Source organism: Citrus sinensis, chromosome 6 (assembly GCF_022201045.2).
Source record: "Citrus sinensis cultivar Valencia sweet orange chromosome 6, DVS_A1.0, whole genome shotgun sequence".
In the NCBI taxonomy this organism is placed as follows: Eukaryota; Viridiplantae; Streptophyta; class Magnoliopsida; order Sapindales; family Rutaceae; genus Citrus; species Citrus sinensis.
Window position 1 is genome coordinate 8,152,597 of NC_068561.1, and position 16,332 is coordinate 8,168,928.

Sequence of the window (16,332 nt, forward strand, 5' to 3'; positions counted from 1 at the left end):
GTGGATGGTTAATTAAAAAAGAAAAAACGTGGAAGCTTATTAAGAAATTATTAACAAACATATGCTAGAAGAAGAGAACAAGAAAAAGAAACCAAAATAGATCCAAGTAATGCCAACCTTTTAACACTGACGTTGAATAATAAATAGATTAGCAGCCGAGTAGACAAATAACAAACGTATGCTTTTACGGGGGAGTAAAAAAAAAATCAAAAAAATAAAAATAGAAAAAGCTTTTAACACAACTTTCATAGATTTCCCAAAGGTTAATAAATTAAAGTTCTATGGCCATCTTGATCAGCAATAAGAAAAGTTTGGCAAAACACAACATTGTTCACGTGAAGGCCGTCATTGTGTACAATTTTAGCTGTACAAGCAAGATTGCCTTGAACATTACCAAAAATCCATGCAAGAGCAGTTTCCCTTCTTGAAAAGATGGAACCTGATTGCATCTCTTACCATGATTTCCCTTCTGTAAATCTCTGACAGAAGCTTGAAGGCCAAATGACAGTCTCCACAAATGCGAAGGTTCTTCGTGATCCTTATGGTTTCCTTGCTTCTGGAATTGATCAAACCGAATGCCAATGCTAATTTCTCACTGTGATAAGACACAACCGTTTCTTTCTCCTCTTCGTCTACATCAAATACTACTTGCACTGTGTTGGGAACATAACCTGCAGATTTCAGCTTCATGGTCATGTCTTTGAGCATCAGCTCAATCTCTTTGGTTTGAGGGTGTGATTTTTTGCTTGCTAGAAACCGATGAAGAGTTCCATTATGCTCAATATAGCTCCACCCAGGTGGCTTTTGGATGCCGGAGTCATCCATCAGTTTCCTCACTTGTCTGGCTTCTTCCCAACGATAGGTTTCAGCTAGCATATTAGACAACAAAACATAGTGTGCTCCGTGATCAGGCTCTAGATCAAGGAGTTTCTGCCCCGCAATCTCACCTATTTTTGCATTTCTGTGCAGCCTGCAAGCAGCCAGTAGAGCTCGCCATATTACAGAGTTGGCATCGTAAGGCATACTCTGAATTAAACCATAGGCTTCATCCAAGCGACCATCTCTCGCAAGAAGATCAACCATGCAGCCATAATGTTCCATTTGTGGTTTGATACCATAATTTAACATGGATTCAAAGAACTGCTTACCCTCTTCAACTAGACCACCATGACTACAAGCACACAAAACTGTCACAAATGTGACTCCATCTGGTTTTAATCCCATCAGCTCCATTTCTCTAAAAACAGCTATAGACGTCTCACCCAGACCGTGTTGAGCAAGACCAGAAATAATGGAGTTGAATAGAGAAACTGTCTTCAAATTCTTTGGTATTTTGTAAAAAACAGATAGAGCAGTATCTATGCTACCACATTTTGCATACATATCTATAACAGCTGTAGTTAGAAAAATATTCCTACCAAACACAACATTTTCTATGTATTGTTGATGAAGCCTTTTGCCAAAATCCAAAGCACCAAGACCAACACAGGCTCTAAGTACGGCAACCATTGTAACTTCATCTGGATGTATACCCAGTGATTCCATCTTTCCAAAAAGTTCAAGTGCTAGACTAAAGCCCCCTACCTGAGAGTAACCACTGATCATGGCTGTCCAAGAAACTAGATCCCTCTGATCCATCTGATCAAAGAGTTGTCTGGCTCTCTCAATTTTACCCTCTCGAGAATATCCTGATATCATAGAACTCCAAGCTGCTGTACTCTTACTCATTCCCATTGTACTAAATACCCGCTCAGCCATATTCATCAACCCACATTTTGCATACATATTAATAACAGCAGTCTTGAGCAACATATTAGAACCAACGCAACCCAAGTTTTTATAAACCACAGCATGAAACTGCTTTCCAATCCTAGGATCATTTAATTCTGTACAAGCAGAGAACATTGCTACAAAGGTAAATGCATCAGGCTGGATGCAGGAATCCTGCATCTTTCTAAAGAGCCAGAGAGCAGGACAAGGTTCCTTAACTTGAGCATATCCATTTATCAGGGTATTATATGATACAAGATCTCTAGCAAGACTTCCCTCAAAAACTTTGTGGGCATTGTTTATATATCCAAAAATTGAATAAAAATGGATTAAAGCATTCCTTATAAAGAGATCAAACTCAAGCCCAAACTTTATTATATGACAATGAATTTGACAACCCGATTTGAAGCTTGACAGCCTTGCACAGGAATTAAGAACAAATGGAAAGGTAAAGTTATTTGGTGATACGATCCCCTTGGAAAGCATGGACGTATAGAGGACAAGGGCTTCCTGAGGGGAATCACTACGAGAGTAGCCTCTCATAAGTGTGTTCCAGATAAATATATTCGGATTATCAATTTGCGAGAAAAGAATTCGAGAACGAAAGAGACCATTTTTACAACCAGACAAGGCAAAGAAGGAGATGAGCTGGCTGCTGGAGATGTGGTGGTTAAGCCCACTATGAACAATTTGGCCATGAATTTGGAGAGCTTGTTTGAGGGATTTGCATGATTCTAATAGAGCTAATAGCGACGAGTGTTCTAAAACAAGTCTTTTCATTGAAATGACAAGTATTGCTAAATGAGGTAATGGAGTCAGTCAGCTCCGAAATATCCACTTCCAAATAAGTAACTAGTTCTTTATATACCAGTAGCTGATGTTAGTAGTAACTAGTTCTTTATATACCAGTAGCTGATGTTAGTTCCTTTTCAGAGCTTATTCTGCAAAGATGCCTTGGAAATTGCAAAACAATTGAGTTAGGGTAACCCATAATACAAGTACCTGCTAGTGGTTTCTGTCACTGGAAACCTTTTCCATTAGCAATACAATCAAGAATTCCAAGGTCTCATCTCACTCAATAAGTTCAGCAATTAACTGCACCCAACACAAGAAACCGCAGTCCTATCAATGAAAATTCAGCACTTCATGGATTCATTCAACTTCATGTGAAATTACAGTTCCAGCATCATCAGTGATACTAAAGAGAATACGGTAAATATGATCCAGAATTCACTATAATATAATACAGCATGCAGCATCAAGTAGTTTAGTTTTTCTTCTCCTCTAAGTTGGGTTGCCAGTTCATTTTTAAGGTGATTACAAATTTAGATTTAGAAGATCATCACAAAAATGGAATAAGATAGACTATCCAGGAAAATAAATAAATAAATAAATCTTCCTTCAGATAAATACTTTTCTACACGTTTTGCTTAGTCATATACAAGAATCACCAAAATTCAATGGTTCTCTAGATGTTATTATACTCAACATCAATATTTTCTTAAATGACTCTTGTTATCAAATCAAGAGCAAGATAACAACCATACTACCATTTCACAATTTCAGGGGTAAAAGTTTGCATAACCTAGAAGTTTGCTTCATCAATCTGCCCAATCAAAACAGTGCAAGTCTTGCAAGAAAGTTCATCTAGTCATAGAGGCCATCTTCATGCCAGCTGTCAACTAAAAGATCCACCATCTCCTGCAAATCCACCAAATGGTAAATAAGGAATGTACACATCAATGTTCACCCAAACGTAAGAATAAAGAAGGTGCTTCCTAATAAAGACTTACAGCTAATGGGATTGGCTGGTGAAAAGGATCAGTTGAACAAAGTAGGTCCTCGTAAGTAGTGGTCCAGCTGCAAAAGAAGATTCCATGGTTATTTTCCTTTGGAAGCAAGAAGGTGCGCACCTATTACTTGTATAGCTGCCACTAAACAGTCGGCTGCGTCACCCTACTAGAAATTATAATGCTAGCAAATACTCTCCATTGGAAAAAATGAGTTGTGGGACAAAGACCTCAGTCCCTGATTACAATACTGATTACTTTGGTTCACTCTCTCAATGAGTGTAACACTCTATAGTTTCGAAAGCTAGGCATGCGGGAAGGTGTAATATTCTTAGACATCATCATGATTCATGATAGAAAACAAGCTCTCAAACGGAAAGGACATGGTGCCAAAGAAAGATACACAGAGAACAGCTATAAAGCATTGAATCTGTGGACAAAGATCAAAGAATTGTACTAAAGGTTTGTCTAAGATGCACTTGTATAATCAGCTAATTACCAAGGAAGCTACAATTACAGGTACATCCCCAAAATTATTATGGGTACGGTCATGTTCTTTATATGTTAATATCAAACTCTTTACTCTTTCATCTAGCCCTAGAGTTTTTGGTTTGTTCTACAAAATTTTTGATACCCTTGTTAATAATATTAATACTTAGATAATCCTTATTAATAATACTAATTAGTATTAATATTAATATTATTAATACTAATATTATTAATACTTACAAAATTTTTTCGATACTCTTGTTAATAATATTAATACTTATTCTTTGTCTCATCCAATCAGGCGGTACAGAATTTTAAGGATGCATATTTGTGTAATAAAGCTGCATCTCTATTCATCCAAGCGAACAAGACAAACACCCTAGAGCCTAAAGCACACTTATAAAGTTCTGCTGTAAACAAAAGAAACTTAGACACAAATTTCGTACAAGAGGACAAAGCAAACCAAGTACCACTCAACATAAAAAAAATTTCAAAGAAAACCCAATATCTTCACAGCTACAACTGCTCTCATATAGACAGAGTTATCACTGTTTCAGAATAATACAACAACAAAATAATATTACAAACAAACAGAGATCTCATGTCTTGAATGTCAGCTATCAGTTGCTGGAGTTGCACATCTCAAGTCAACCACAAACTGTTTTTTCTTTTTTTTGAAATAAACAAAAAAAGATGGTCTGGGTGAGTTTGTGGGTGGGTGTCATTTTAGAACTTCAGAGAATTAACCATCATAAAGGTCAATTTTGGATGACAATTATAATGAAAACTTGTCCTCCTTGAAAATTCCAAAATGGATATCATCTTACCAATTAGATCTGAAGACAATTCTTTACCTCTGGCTCTAATTAAGATTCAGAAGGAGACTTTATATGTTAATATAAATTAGAGAACACCCCCCCCCCCCCCCCACAAAAAAAAAAGAAGAAAAGAATCTTTGAATGACAGATTCATATTAAGTAAGTACTTTCCCAAAAGCTTAATGCAGTTAAGCCAAAAAAAATCTTTGAAAGACAGATTCCTATTAAATGAGTACTTTCCAAAAAGCTTAATGCAGGAAAGCCAAATAGTGTGGATAGAAAACAAATAGAGTTATAATAGTATCAAAGACAACTAAGCAACTACAAATACAAATGAAATCATGTGAGGGGATCAAACACAAAAACTTTTGGTCAAAATTGGCTTTGTTGCCATGTTAAGTAATCTAATCAAAAGTTTTAACTAATAGGTGAGGGCTCAAACAATAATATCTTCAACAATTCAAACCAAGGAAAAGGAAGTAAAATAATGGCTACAAACAAATTCACAAGATCAGTATATAAGCCATCAAATCCTGCACCCCATAATTGGTTCTCTAGGCATTCTCTTTCACTTTTGAAACTGATCACTGATCCACTGTCTTCTCCTCTCATGCCAAGCTATCTCAGCTGCATATAAAAAAATCCCCTACATTATTTCCATAGAAGATTACAATCAAAGCACTGATGTCAACAGAAGCAATAAGATAAATAGATCTTAGAAGATGAATTTTTTATTTTCATTTCAAGAGCCGAAATTGGCCATGGTACAAATATTGAATTAGGATACTAATATAAATACTTCTAGCAAGTCTAAGACTACTCTGAGCATACCAACTTCTGACATGCCTATATGACTGCTACCAATTAGAAACTACAAAGATTAATGCTCATGACAGGAAATGCAGATGTTCATTCAAAGTAAAGACAAGTTTTCTAGGGGTAATCTGTAATTTTTAAGGAAAGCAACCCACCATGGTTGATAAAATTCAGTTTCTCGGTTGAACTGTCTTTGCAAGCATCATTGGAAATCTCTGGATGCTGATTTTCGTGAGAATTAGAATTACTACCATTGGTTTCCATTGTCTTCAAATTGAGCAACATTTACCTTCTAGATGAAGGCACGGTAAAAAATGTATAGAGGGAGACCATCAAATATTTCACTATTTATTCTGCACTCAGACGATGGCCTGAAACAAAAATCACCTGTTTTTTAACTTCTGTATAAAAAATCTACTACCATGTGTGCCTCAGTGCCTGTTCCAGATTCTACTCAAAGAACTTCATTTCAGGTATTACAGTTACATCCCACATGTTAGCATAAGCTTTTGGGTTGAATTTTCAACAACCACCCAGCTAATTACATGGAGTTAAGACCTACTAAAGCAACCGATCATACTTCAGATGGCTAGAAACAAATATGAAGAACAAAATGACCAAATCTTATTCAAGAAAAAGAAGCCATATCAAAAAATCAAATCATTCGGCATAAAATGAACCAGAAGAGCATGAGAACATTAACATACCCTTTGCTTCCTCTGAACCTTGTGGCTAAATGAGGAAAAATGTATTGCGTTGGACTAAACAATATATATATATATGAAAGAAAAAGGAATAAGAAGACGGGAAAAAAAATTGTTTAGTGAATACGTATGAGGGATTCAAGCTTTAAGGATATGGTGTTTGAAGATTCGAGAAATTGGATTGGTAGTAAAGCAAAAGTAATGAAGATTCTTGTAAGAGAGAGGTTCTGAAGGGCTTCGATGATCGGACAATAGGACGGACCAGAACTTCAGAGTCTCAGAGATGACTTCTTGAGGGATAACGGGAGTTCCAATCGTATTGGATACTTGGGTTGCGTTTGGTGGTTTTGGTATTGATGTTGGCCAGCCTAATTTAAAAATTTCAGTATTAAAGTATTTTGTAAATATTAATTATTGTAGTTTAGAAGTTATATTAATATAATTTTTTATTTATATGTTGAAGAATAAATTATATCTTTAATAATTTTATCAAAATTATTATTTAAAATTTATATTATTATATATTATTAACTTTTATTTAATAATTATAGTTTTTTTTATAACAGTTGTAACTTAAAAATTAAAGCAACTCAATTCCAAACACACCATATTCGCTCGTGGGGTCTATAAGTTAGGGTCGAAAAAAAATCCGACTTGAATTTTGGTCGGATTGATCTGTCTCCAAATTTGTGAGCTTTAATCCAATCTTAACGGTCAAAATTTGGGATCAACCTTAAAAATCAAACTTGATCAAGTCCGGATTGATTTGTCTCCAAAATTTTGAGCTTTGATCCAGACCTTAATCGACCCAATCCGACCACTTAATAATTAAAAACTATATATTTTTATTCAAACTTTGTGTTTTTATTTAAATTAGACATAATTTTCGTTTATATTTACTTATGCATTACAGTAAGTTCTATGTTTAATTTTAATATATTAGGGAAGGTAAATTTAAATTATTTAAATATTAAAAAAATTAAAAAAAAATATTTGGCTGGGCTCGGGCCTGACCAATTAAGGTCAGATTTGGCAAAAAAATAGACCTTTTATCGAGTTCGAACTCTTTATTTGTGTTATTAGGTCGCCCAAGCCCATCTCAACAAATTGCCATTCCTAGTAAGTACACAGGATTCTTTATTTTTTAATTTATATTTATATACATAAAACTTCTCTTTAACTTTTTTTTAAAGATATCCTTATTCTAATAAAATAATGATATTAGATTATCAACAAATAAAAAATACAATTTTTAACATATCAAAATTTAAATTTTTTATATTTTAGTTGCATATCAACTTTAATTAAATGAAAATGCTCTCATTTAATAAATATGTATATATATTGGTCTAGGATTTTAGATTTTATTGAAACTTCGAAAAAATTGTAATTTGCATCGTGTAATAGAATAATAGAATTATACAAATTTAAGATCCTAAATTAGAGTATTTTATATATATATGTGCGTGTATATATATATATATATATATATATATATATAGTGAGCGAGAGAGGGGGGGTGGGAGAGAGAGAGAGAGTAACTCTCTAATGACAACATCCTTATTTTAATGAAGTTAGTGAGTATACTATTATCAGACGTACTGAAATTTGTATTTTTGTATTTTATTGATATTTTCAAGTGAGAATGTTTTCATTGGAGAAGAATTATATACATATATATTTATCTATATATACATTTATATATTCCAATTACAAATCTTTGACAATATTAAAATTAGATATAAGGTAAAAAAAAACATAGATTTCAGACACTACAAAACAAAATATATTATATTGGAGTCCGTATTTTTTAATCTTTTAACTTATCCCTACCTTTAATATAATTAAGGTTCTGTATAAAAATGAGGAAAATAATATTAAATTATTCTATATAAAAATGAGAAAAATAATATTGAAAGAAAGGGATATTATCAAATATCCACTTGATTTATTTTGATACATTACTCTACCACCAAAGTTTTCTTACAACTGTAATTTTCCACCTAAATTTTTAAGTATTATCATTTTACCACTAAAACATTAAAATTAACAAAATAGTTAATAACATGTGTCAAAAGTCTATTTTATCCTTGAAAGGCGATCTATGGATCTTGAGATCCTTGAATTGGATTTGAAAAAAGATTATTAGCTTGATATCGCCCTGCACGAAACTAAGCTATTTCCAAGCATCAAACATCAAAATTAGAACAATACCTCTTCTTCCTCTAATAGATGAAAAAGCAATAGTAACCATTCTAAGATAAATATTAGCTACTTCCAACATTAAACATCAAAATAAGGACAATAACTCTTCTTCCTTTTAATAGATGGAGAATAAATAGTAACCCTTCTTCCTTTATTAACCTATACTAACCTCAATTTATTCACTTCAAGTTTTCATTGTTGGTAGTGTCGTTAGGGTACACTGAATTTAAAACCTTACTAATGATATAAATAATTAGTACAAAGCGAGTAAGAATCGATCCCATTGAAACTACGCTAATCATATTTATTATCAACTATAAAAAAAGACTTAACTAAAATAAAATAATAATAATAATAACAACAACAATAAAAATAATAATAATAATTAAAAATATAAATTAATCTAACTAAAGAAAATGCCAGCTATAAATAAAGGAAGGTTTTATAAATTTTTAACTAAATAATAAGAAATAAAAAAATTAAAACTATGAAAATAATAATTTAATAAAAACCCTAGTTAAAGAAGAAAGAAATAATAATGATGAAAACTTTAGTTAAATGATCATTCGCTACCACTAAGCATGCACATAATAAATATATAAATTATATTATCAGTTTCCATTGAAATTATCAATCGTAGACAACAATAAGTTCTATTAGGAAAAATAAGTTCTTCACCTAATCTCTAACCATTAAATAATTTAAAACAAGCTCTTTAAATTTAAGATAATGAGAGCATTAAGTAGAGAAAGACATTAGGTTGATCTAAGTAATAAACACATAAATTTGAATTATTTAACCTAGGTTATGTTCTCTAGTTGAAATCATTGATTTCAATTTGTTACTAATGATTAAAATATCAAAACAATTACGGATCAAGAAATCCTATCTAATGGCCACTCAAATAAAATAAGAATAAAATCATAGATATTAATCATAGAAGAGTATAAACAATTTCAATTAAATAAGTTGAATGATCGAAATTAAGTATTAATCATACGACATGTTTAGAATTTTGAATTCACCCTCAACTAAATGGAATATCTAGCATTACATAATAGAATTGACAATAAAAGAGTTCATAAAATTAATCGTGGAGATTAATCCAAAAGGCTGACTCTGCTTTTGGGTTTGTGACTTTGTGCGGCTTCCTCCTCTTTTTGTTTTTTTTTTTTTTTTTTACTTTCTTCTCTTCTTGCAGGTGCTTCCATTCAAAAGCCAAAGGTTGGACATTTATAATGCTCGGCCGAATCCAATTTGGATTTTAATTCCAATTTAAAGCAATTAATTCCATAAATAGCCATGCACCCACCGACTTTAGCTTAGGCAAGTTTTACGTGCATGCTCAATTAAATATGGCAATTCCTTTTCTAATTTGCTTTCACGGGATGGCTTAATTGGAAAGAAATCAATAATGGCCAATTTAATTAGCTTCTATAGTCAGCCCGCCAAGCATAAATCCAGTAACTTCAATTCTTTCCCATCTTGATTACTTGAATTAGATTTCTTTATTAATGTTCTAATTTAATCACTCTTTAATGCCAGAATATACCTAAAATAAAAAATATAAAAAATAAGATAAAAATCAACATAATAAAATATAATTTAACAAAATAACTAAATTAAAAAAATTAACTAAAATAATTAGAATGTTTATGACCAAAACAAGAAAAAGATGAGAAATCAATAGTAAAATATAATGAAAATTTGCACTTATCAAATTCCCCTACACTCAACCTTCACTCATCCCCAAGCAAACCTAAAATGAAAAAAAACAAAACAAAACCAAAGGAAAACTTAAAGTAATCAATTTTTGTAGGAAATCACGATTGCATTTAGTATATGCAACAAGTCTTTAAATCACTAAATGACTCTACAGGAGGGCTTCATCGATGATACCTTCAAATATTTTTTTTATTTAAATAGCATAAAAGGAATAAAAGGCTTTAAATAAAATATAAAACTAGACTCAAAGATTGCATAAGTTATATAGCTCAAAGAAAATTTCAAATATTGTCGAAGTTCTAACTTTAATTTAATAGTCAATTCTATCTCTCTTTTGATTCTTGTAGTGTATGTGTGAATCAATTCAATCAAAATCTATTCCCAAAATCTCCAATATCATCAGCCTTTGCCTTGAGCAAAGAAAATAGTAGGTCAAACTAATTTTATCATCTTGATCTCTAATTTTTTTTCTCACAAACATTTACCTGCATATTCTTTTGATTTTTCTTTTTACGATATGCACTTGATTTATTTATTTATTTATTATAAATATCCATAGTCATGAGCTTTCATTCTACCCTTTAAGATAGTCTTCTTCTTATGGCAGATTATCCTCTACATACTAGTAGTACATAGGCCCAAATTACTTAAAGATGACTTCACTCTTAGGGTTATAGGTAGCCATTTCTGACTATAATGCCTGGGTATGCTACATTATATTATGGAGATAAGAATTGAGACATATGGTCATTTACTTAATCTAAAATTCTCAACTTAAGCTATATTAATATCAAATTTTAAGTGAAAATTATGAAAGAATTGATATTAGTGCTCATAGTTTAAAGAATCTCAATCGAGAGGAAATATTCAATCATTTCTAGGAACCATATTCATTGTCAATCAAATTCTTATCATTGATATATTCAAGACAAACAATGTTTTTTTTTTTTTTTTGGTTTAAAGAAAAGCTAAGTTCAAAATCCTCCACCCGACACTTAACTCTAACATTGTCCTCAATGTAAGCCTAAGCTAACAAAAGAAAGAATTAAGCATGGGGAAATAAAAAGAGACACATAAACAAAAACAAACTAAATTAAACAAAGAGTGGCTAAAGTAAATGAGAATGAGAGGGAGAATGATCAAATCTGGTATGGCGTTCTCTCAAAATCTATTCTCTAGCCATTCGGTTACCTCCTAATAAGCACTTGGTTTATTGTCCTCAACCTGACATGGTTCTCATGTTTCACTTATCAACGTACGTAGGTTCGTAGAGTGGAACCTCCTCTACATTAAGTGTCAGAAAGTTTTCATAGTAAGGATTCAACCTATGACCATTCAGTTTGAACTCTTTATCTATTTTTAAGCTTCTAATCTCAATTGCACCATGACAAAAAACATTAGTAACAATAAAAGGCCCAACCCATCAAGAACATAACTTACACAGAAACAACTTAAGATGAGAATGAAATAAAAAGTTTTCTGTCCAACTTCAAGTTCTTCTTTAAAGTCTGCTTATCATGAAAAGCCTTCATCTTTTCCTTGTAGATTCGTAAATTCTCATAGGTATCGTTTTAAATTTTCTCTAATTCTTGCAATTGGAGCTTCTTGTATTGGCTGGCGATGTCTAACTCCATGTTACATTGTTTCATAACCCACCATGCTTTATGTTTAAGTTCCACCGGAAGATGACAAGGCTTACCATATACTAACCTGTAAGGTGACATTCTAGCGGATGTATTGTATGTGGCTTTGTATGCCCAAAGTACATCATTAAGTCGTAGGCTCTAGTCCTTTCTATTTGGATTAATTATCTTTTTAAGGATTAATTTCACTTCCCTATTAGACACCTTAGCTTGCCCACTGGTTTATGGATGGTAAGATGTAGAGATCTTATGAGTGATGTTCTATTTCCAAAAGAGGGTTTTTACTGACCTATTATAAAAGTGAGTACCTCTATCCCTAATAATGGCCTTCGACGTTCCAAACCTCGTAAAGATATTACACTTTATAAAATCTATCACAACCTTAGAATCGTCAGTTCAGGTAGCTTTTGTTTCCACCCATTTCGAAGCATAAGTAAGAACAATATACAGATTACAAAAGATGAACGAAATGGTTCCATGAAATCGATGCCCTAAACATCAAAAATCTCAACTTCAAGAATGGGAGACTATGTCATTTGATTTCCAGGTCCCAAATTACTTGTTCTTTGACAACGATCACAAGATTTACAAAAAAGATATGCATCCTTAAATAATGACAACCAATAGAAACTGCTTACCAATACCTTAAATACTATTCTTTTTTGTCCAAAATGTCCTCTACAAGCTAAAGTATGAAAAAAGTAAGAATGAAAAAGCAAATTCAGCTTGAGATAAGCACATTTCAATCACATGATCAGAGGAATGCTTCCACAGGTATGGCTCATCCCACATGTAATACTTTGCATCACTTTTTATCTTGGCCTTTCGTGCAAGGGCCAACTTCTCAGGTACTGTTCTAGTTATTAAGTAATTTACTATATCTGCATACCAAATAGTAACTATACTTATTTGCAGCATTGCTTATCTAGAAAGTTCTCGTGCATTGGAAGTGCATATTCGCTGTAAGTAAGACAACTCAAATGATCTGCCACCAAATTCTCAAGGCCTCTCTTATCCAGAATCTCAAAGTCAAATTCTTGCAATAGATGTATCCATCGAATAAGGCGTGGTTTAGCATCCTTTTTGATGAGCAAGTACCTAATATCAAATAAGAACCAAATTTCTTTAAGGCAAAGATAACCGCTAAAAGTTTTTTCTCAGTTGTGAAGTGGTTAAATTGTGCATCATTTAATATGCAGGAAGCATAGTAGATAACGTGAGGAAGCTTTGCTCACACGTGGGCATAACATGGCTTCAACGACAAAGTCACTGGCATCCCACATGATCTCAAATAGTAGATCCCAATTTGGTGCTTGAATTACCGGAGCCGATGTCAAAATCTCTTTTAACTTCTCAAAGGTTATCTGGCGCTTTTCATTAAAGCAAAAGTGAGTAATTCTATCTTGGAGGAGTTCTTGATAAACCTGCGATAGGAACCTGCAAGAGATGAACGAACCTCCCTTATACTAGTAGGAGGTGTTAAGGAGCAAATAAGATCTATTTTAGATTTATCAACTTCAATCCCCCTTTCAGAAAGAATATGTCTTAACAAAATACCTAGATTAACCATAAAATGACATTTTTCCAAATTATGTAAGCCTAATGTCAATGCATCATTTAAGCACAAATGTAAGGATATCTAGATATCTATTGAAAGAATCACCATAAACCATAAAATCATCCATAAATACTTCAATGATTTTCTCTACGTAGTCATAAAATATACTTATCATACACCTTTGGAATGTGGCAGGAGTATTACAAAGGCCAAATGGCATGCGCCGATAAGCAAATGTTCCAGAGGGGCCAGTAAAGGTCATTTTCTCTTGGCCTTCCAAAGCAATAATGATCTTATTAAAATCTGAGTAACCATTAAAAAAATAATAATGAGAGTGACCATTTAACCTTTTAAACATTTGATCTATGAATGGCAAAGGAAACTGATCAAGAATTTTAATCTAGCAATAGAATTTATTCAAATTCTATCTAATGCCCACTCAAATGAGATAAGAATAAAATCTTAATCATTAATTATAGAAGAACATAAACAATTTTAATTATAAATTGAATGGTAGAAATTGAATATTAATGATATGACATGTTTAGGGTTTTGAATTCACCCTTAACCAAATGGAAAATTCAGCCTAACATAATAGAATTGAGAATAAAAAAGTTGATAAAACTAGTAATGGAGATTAATCCAAAAGGCTTACTCTACTTTTAGGTTTGTGTAGCTTCCTCATTTTTTTTTCCTCTCTTCTTACAGGTGCTTCCATTCAAAAGGCAAAGGTTGGTTTTTTATAATGCTTGGCCAAATCCAATTTGTATTCTAATTCCAATTTAAAGCAAATGATTCCACAATAGCCATGCACCCAATGACTTTACCTTAGGCAAGATTCACGTGCATGCTCAATTAAATATGGCAATTCCTTTTCTAATTTGCTTTCATGTGATGGCTTAGTTGGAAGGAAATTAATTAGCTTCTGTAATCGACCCATCAAGCATAAATCCAGTAAGTTCAACTCTTTCCATCTTAATTACTTCAAGTAGATTTTTTTTTAATATTTCAATTTAATCCCTCTTTAATCCCAAAATATACTTGAAATAACTAAATTAAAAAATTAACTAAAATAATTAAAATATTTAAGACCAAAACACGAAAAAGATGGAGAAATTAATAGTAAAATATAGAGAAAATATACGATTATCAACCGTGTGATGCAAAGATGTCATTTCATGTTTTGACTTTAGCAAAAGGTTTGGTGAAATTGTTGATTTTGTTATTGAAAATGATGGGTTTTATTAAAAAAAAAAGAAGAAATAAAGCTCTAACGAGTTGTTAGCTGGGTTTTTTATTTTATTTATTTATTTTTACTACAATAGTTAGATAGCTATAATTGTTTAACAGTGTCAAGACCAATCTTTTCTCTTTTTTGTTTATTATACATTCTATAAAACGGTGTCAATTTAGTTTTATACTTTGAAATCCCTCAACCCTTGTAACTTAAGTAGTTTTTAATAGTGTCAATACTTGTTGGTAAGATAATAAAATTTAGAACTTGGTGGTTAGAATAAATCAAGTGGCTATTTGAAAATATCCCTGAGAGAAATACAAGCTAAATAAAGAAAGGTTGGGCTATTTGCGCAAGTTTTACTTTAAAAACACCATTTTATTTCATACACTTATTCAATGAATTTTAAAATTGTTTTCTTTACTTTGAACACTATTTTCAATATGACAACAATCCTCTCTTTATATTTTACCATTATCTCACCCAATTTAATTATTTATGAAGAGAAAAGAACTCCATTCTATATAACTCTATTATTGTTTAAAAGATATCGAATCTCTCTTTAACAAAAGATTACTCTTGCTCTCTCCAAATGAAATAGATTTTCTTTTAAAGAAAATCTTTTCTTGTCTTTACTAAAATGTTACAAATTAGAGTCTAATTTATATTTCTAATTGATAATATTAAAGCAACAGTAATATACAGCTAATTTATTTCCTTTTCTTTTTCACTTTTGGACTTGATGGTTTTTTTCATTTAAACACGCATAAACGAAAATTGTTTTTACAATTTCTTTAATTGGCAACTTGTTCAGTATTTATTAAACCTTTAAATTTTACAATGATGAACAAAATTTGACGTTGAAGAAAGTTATAGGGTTTATATTAGGATTATTGAATTGAGTAGTGTCGCTATAATGAAATTTGGATAAGCCCAAGAAGCCCACATAAAAATAGACCCAATAAAGAATGATCTAGGTAGCATTTATAAATAGAATTCTCAAGGGCCAAATTCTTGACAAAATGCTAAATGTGTGATCTTATAAAAAATAATTTAGGTATATTCTTTAAAAAAAAAAAGAAGACCTAGATTCATTTTCTAATATTTCTAAGCAAAATGCTCAAAGAAAGAGTTTTCAACACAATGACAAAGGTACGATCGTACAAGAAATGACCCAAATCCACTTTCTACAAAGAAAGACCTAGTTCTAGTTTCTAGTATTTCTAAATGAAACACTCAAAGGGTGAGCTTTTGACAAAATACCAAAGCCCTGATCCTACAAAGGATGACATAGGCCTATTTTCTATAAAGAAAGACCTTGCTCCATTCTTTAATATATCAATGTGAAATGCCCAAGATGAGTTTTTGACAAAATGCTAAAAGCATAATCCTGCAAAGAATAACCTAGGTTCATTTTCTCAAGGAAATACTTAAGTCCATTCTCTAATTAATCTAAATGAAATGTCCAAAAAGTGAGTTTTCAACAAAACTCCAAATGCATGATCCTACAAAGAATAACTAGGTCCGCTTCCTAATATTTCTAAATGAAATGCTCAAAGAGCGAGTTTTTGGCAAAACTC

General features: G+C 31.9%; 1 protein-coding gene across 10 annotated transcripts; it reads right to left on the minus strand.

Annotated features, from left to right (window-relative positions):
• Positions 1-227: 227 nt before the first annotated feature.
• LOC102608688 (pentatricopeptide repeat-containing protein At2g29760, chloroplastic-like) lies at positions 228-6,746 on the minus strand. 10 transcript variants are annotated; one of them, XM_015534380.3, is made up of 7 exons: positions 6,391-6,746; positions 5,973-6,054; positions 5,839-5,905; positions 5,407-5,494; positions 3,564-3,630; positions 3,356-3,471; positions 228-2,865 (listed from the first exon to the last, which is right to left on the minus strand). In XM_015534380.3, the coding sequence occupies exon 7, from the start codon at positions 2,548-2,550 to the stop codon at positions 391-393; it is 2,160 nt and encodes a 719-aa protein (XP_015389866.1). In that variant the 5' UTR covers positions 2,551-2,865; positions 3,356-3,471; positions 3,564-3,630; positions 5,407-5,494; positions 5,839-5,905; positions 5,973-6,054; positions 6,391-6,746; the 3' UTR covers positions 228-390. The 10 variants fall into 10 exon arrangements, with proteins under 10 accessions (XP_015389866.1, XP_052299327.1, XP_006491679.1 ...); XM_052443367.1 differs by having other exon boundaries at positions 5,407-5,513; XM_006491616.4 differs by lacking the exon at positions 5,839-5,905.
• Between the last annotated feature and the right edge of the window lie 9,586 nt (positions 6,747-16,332).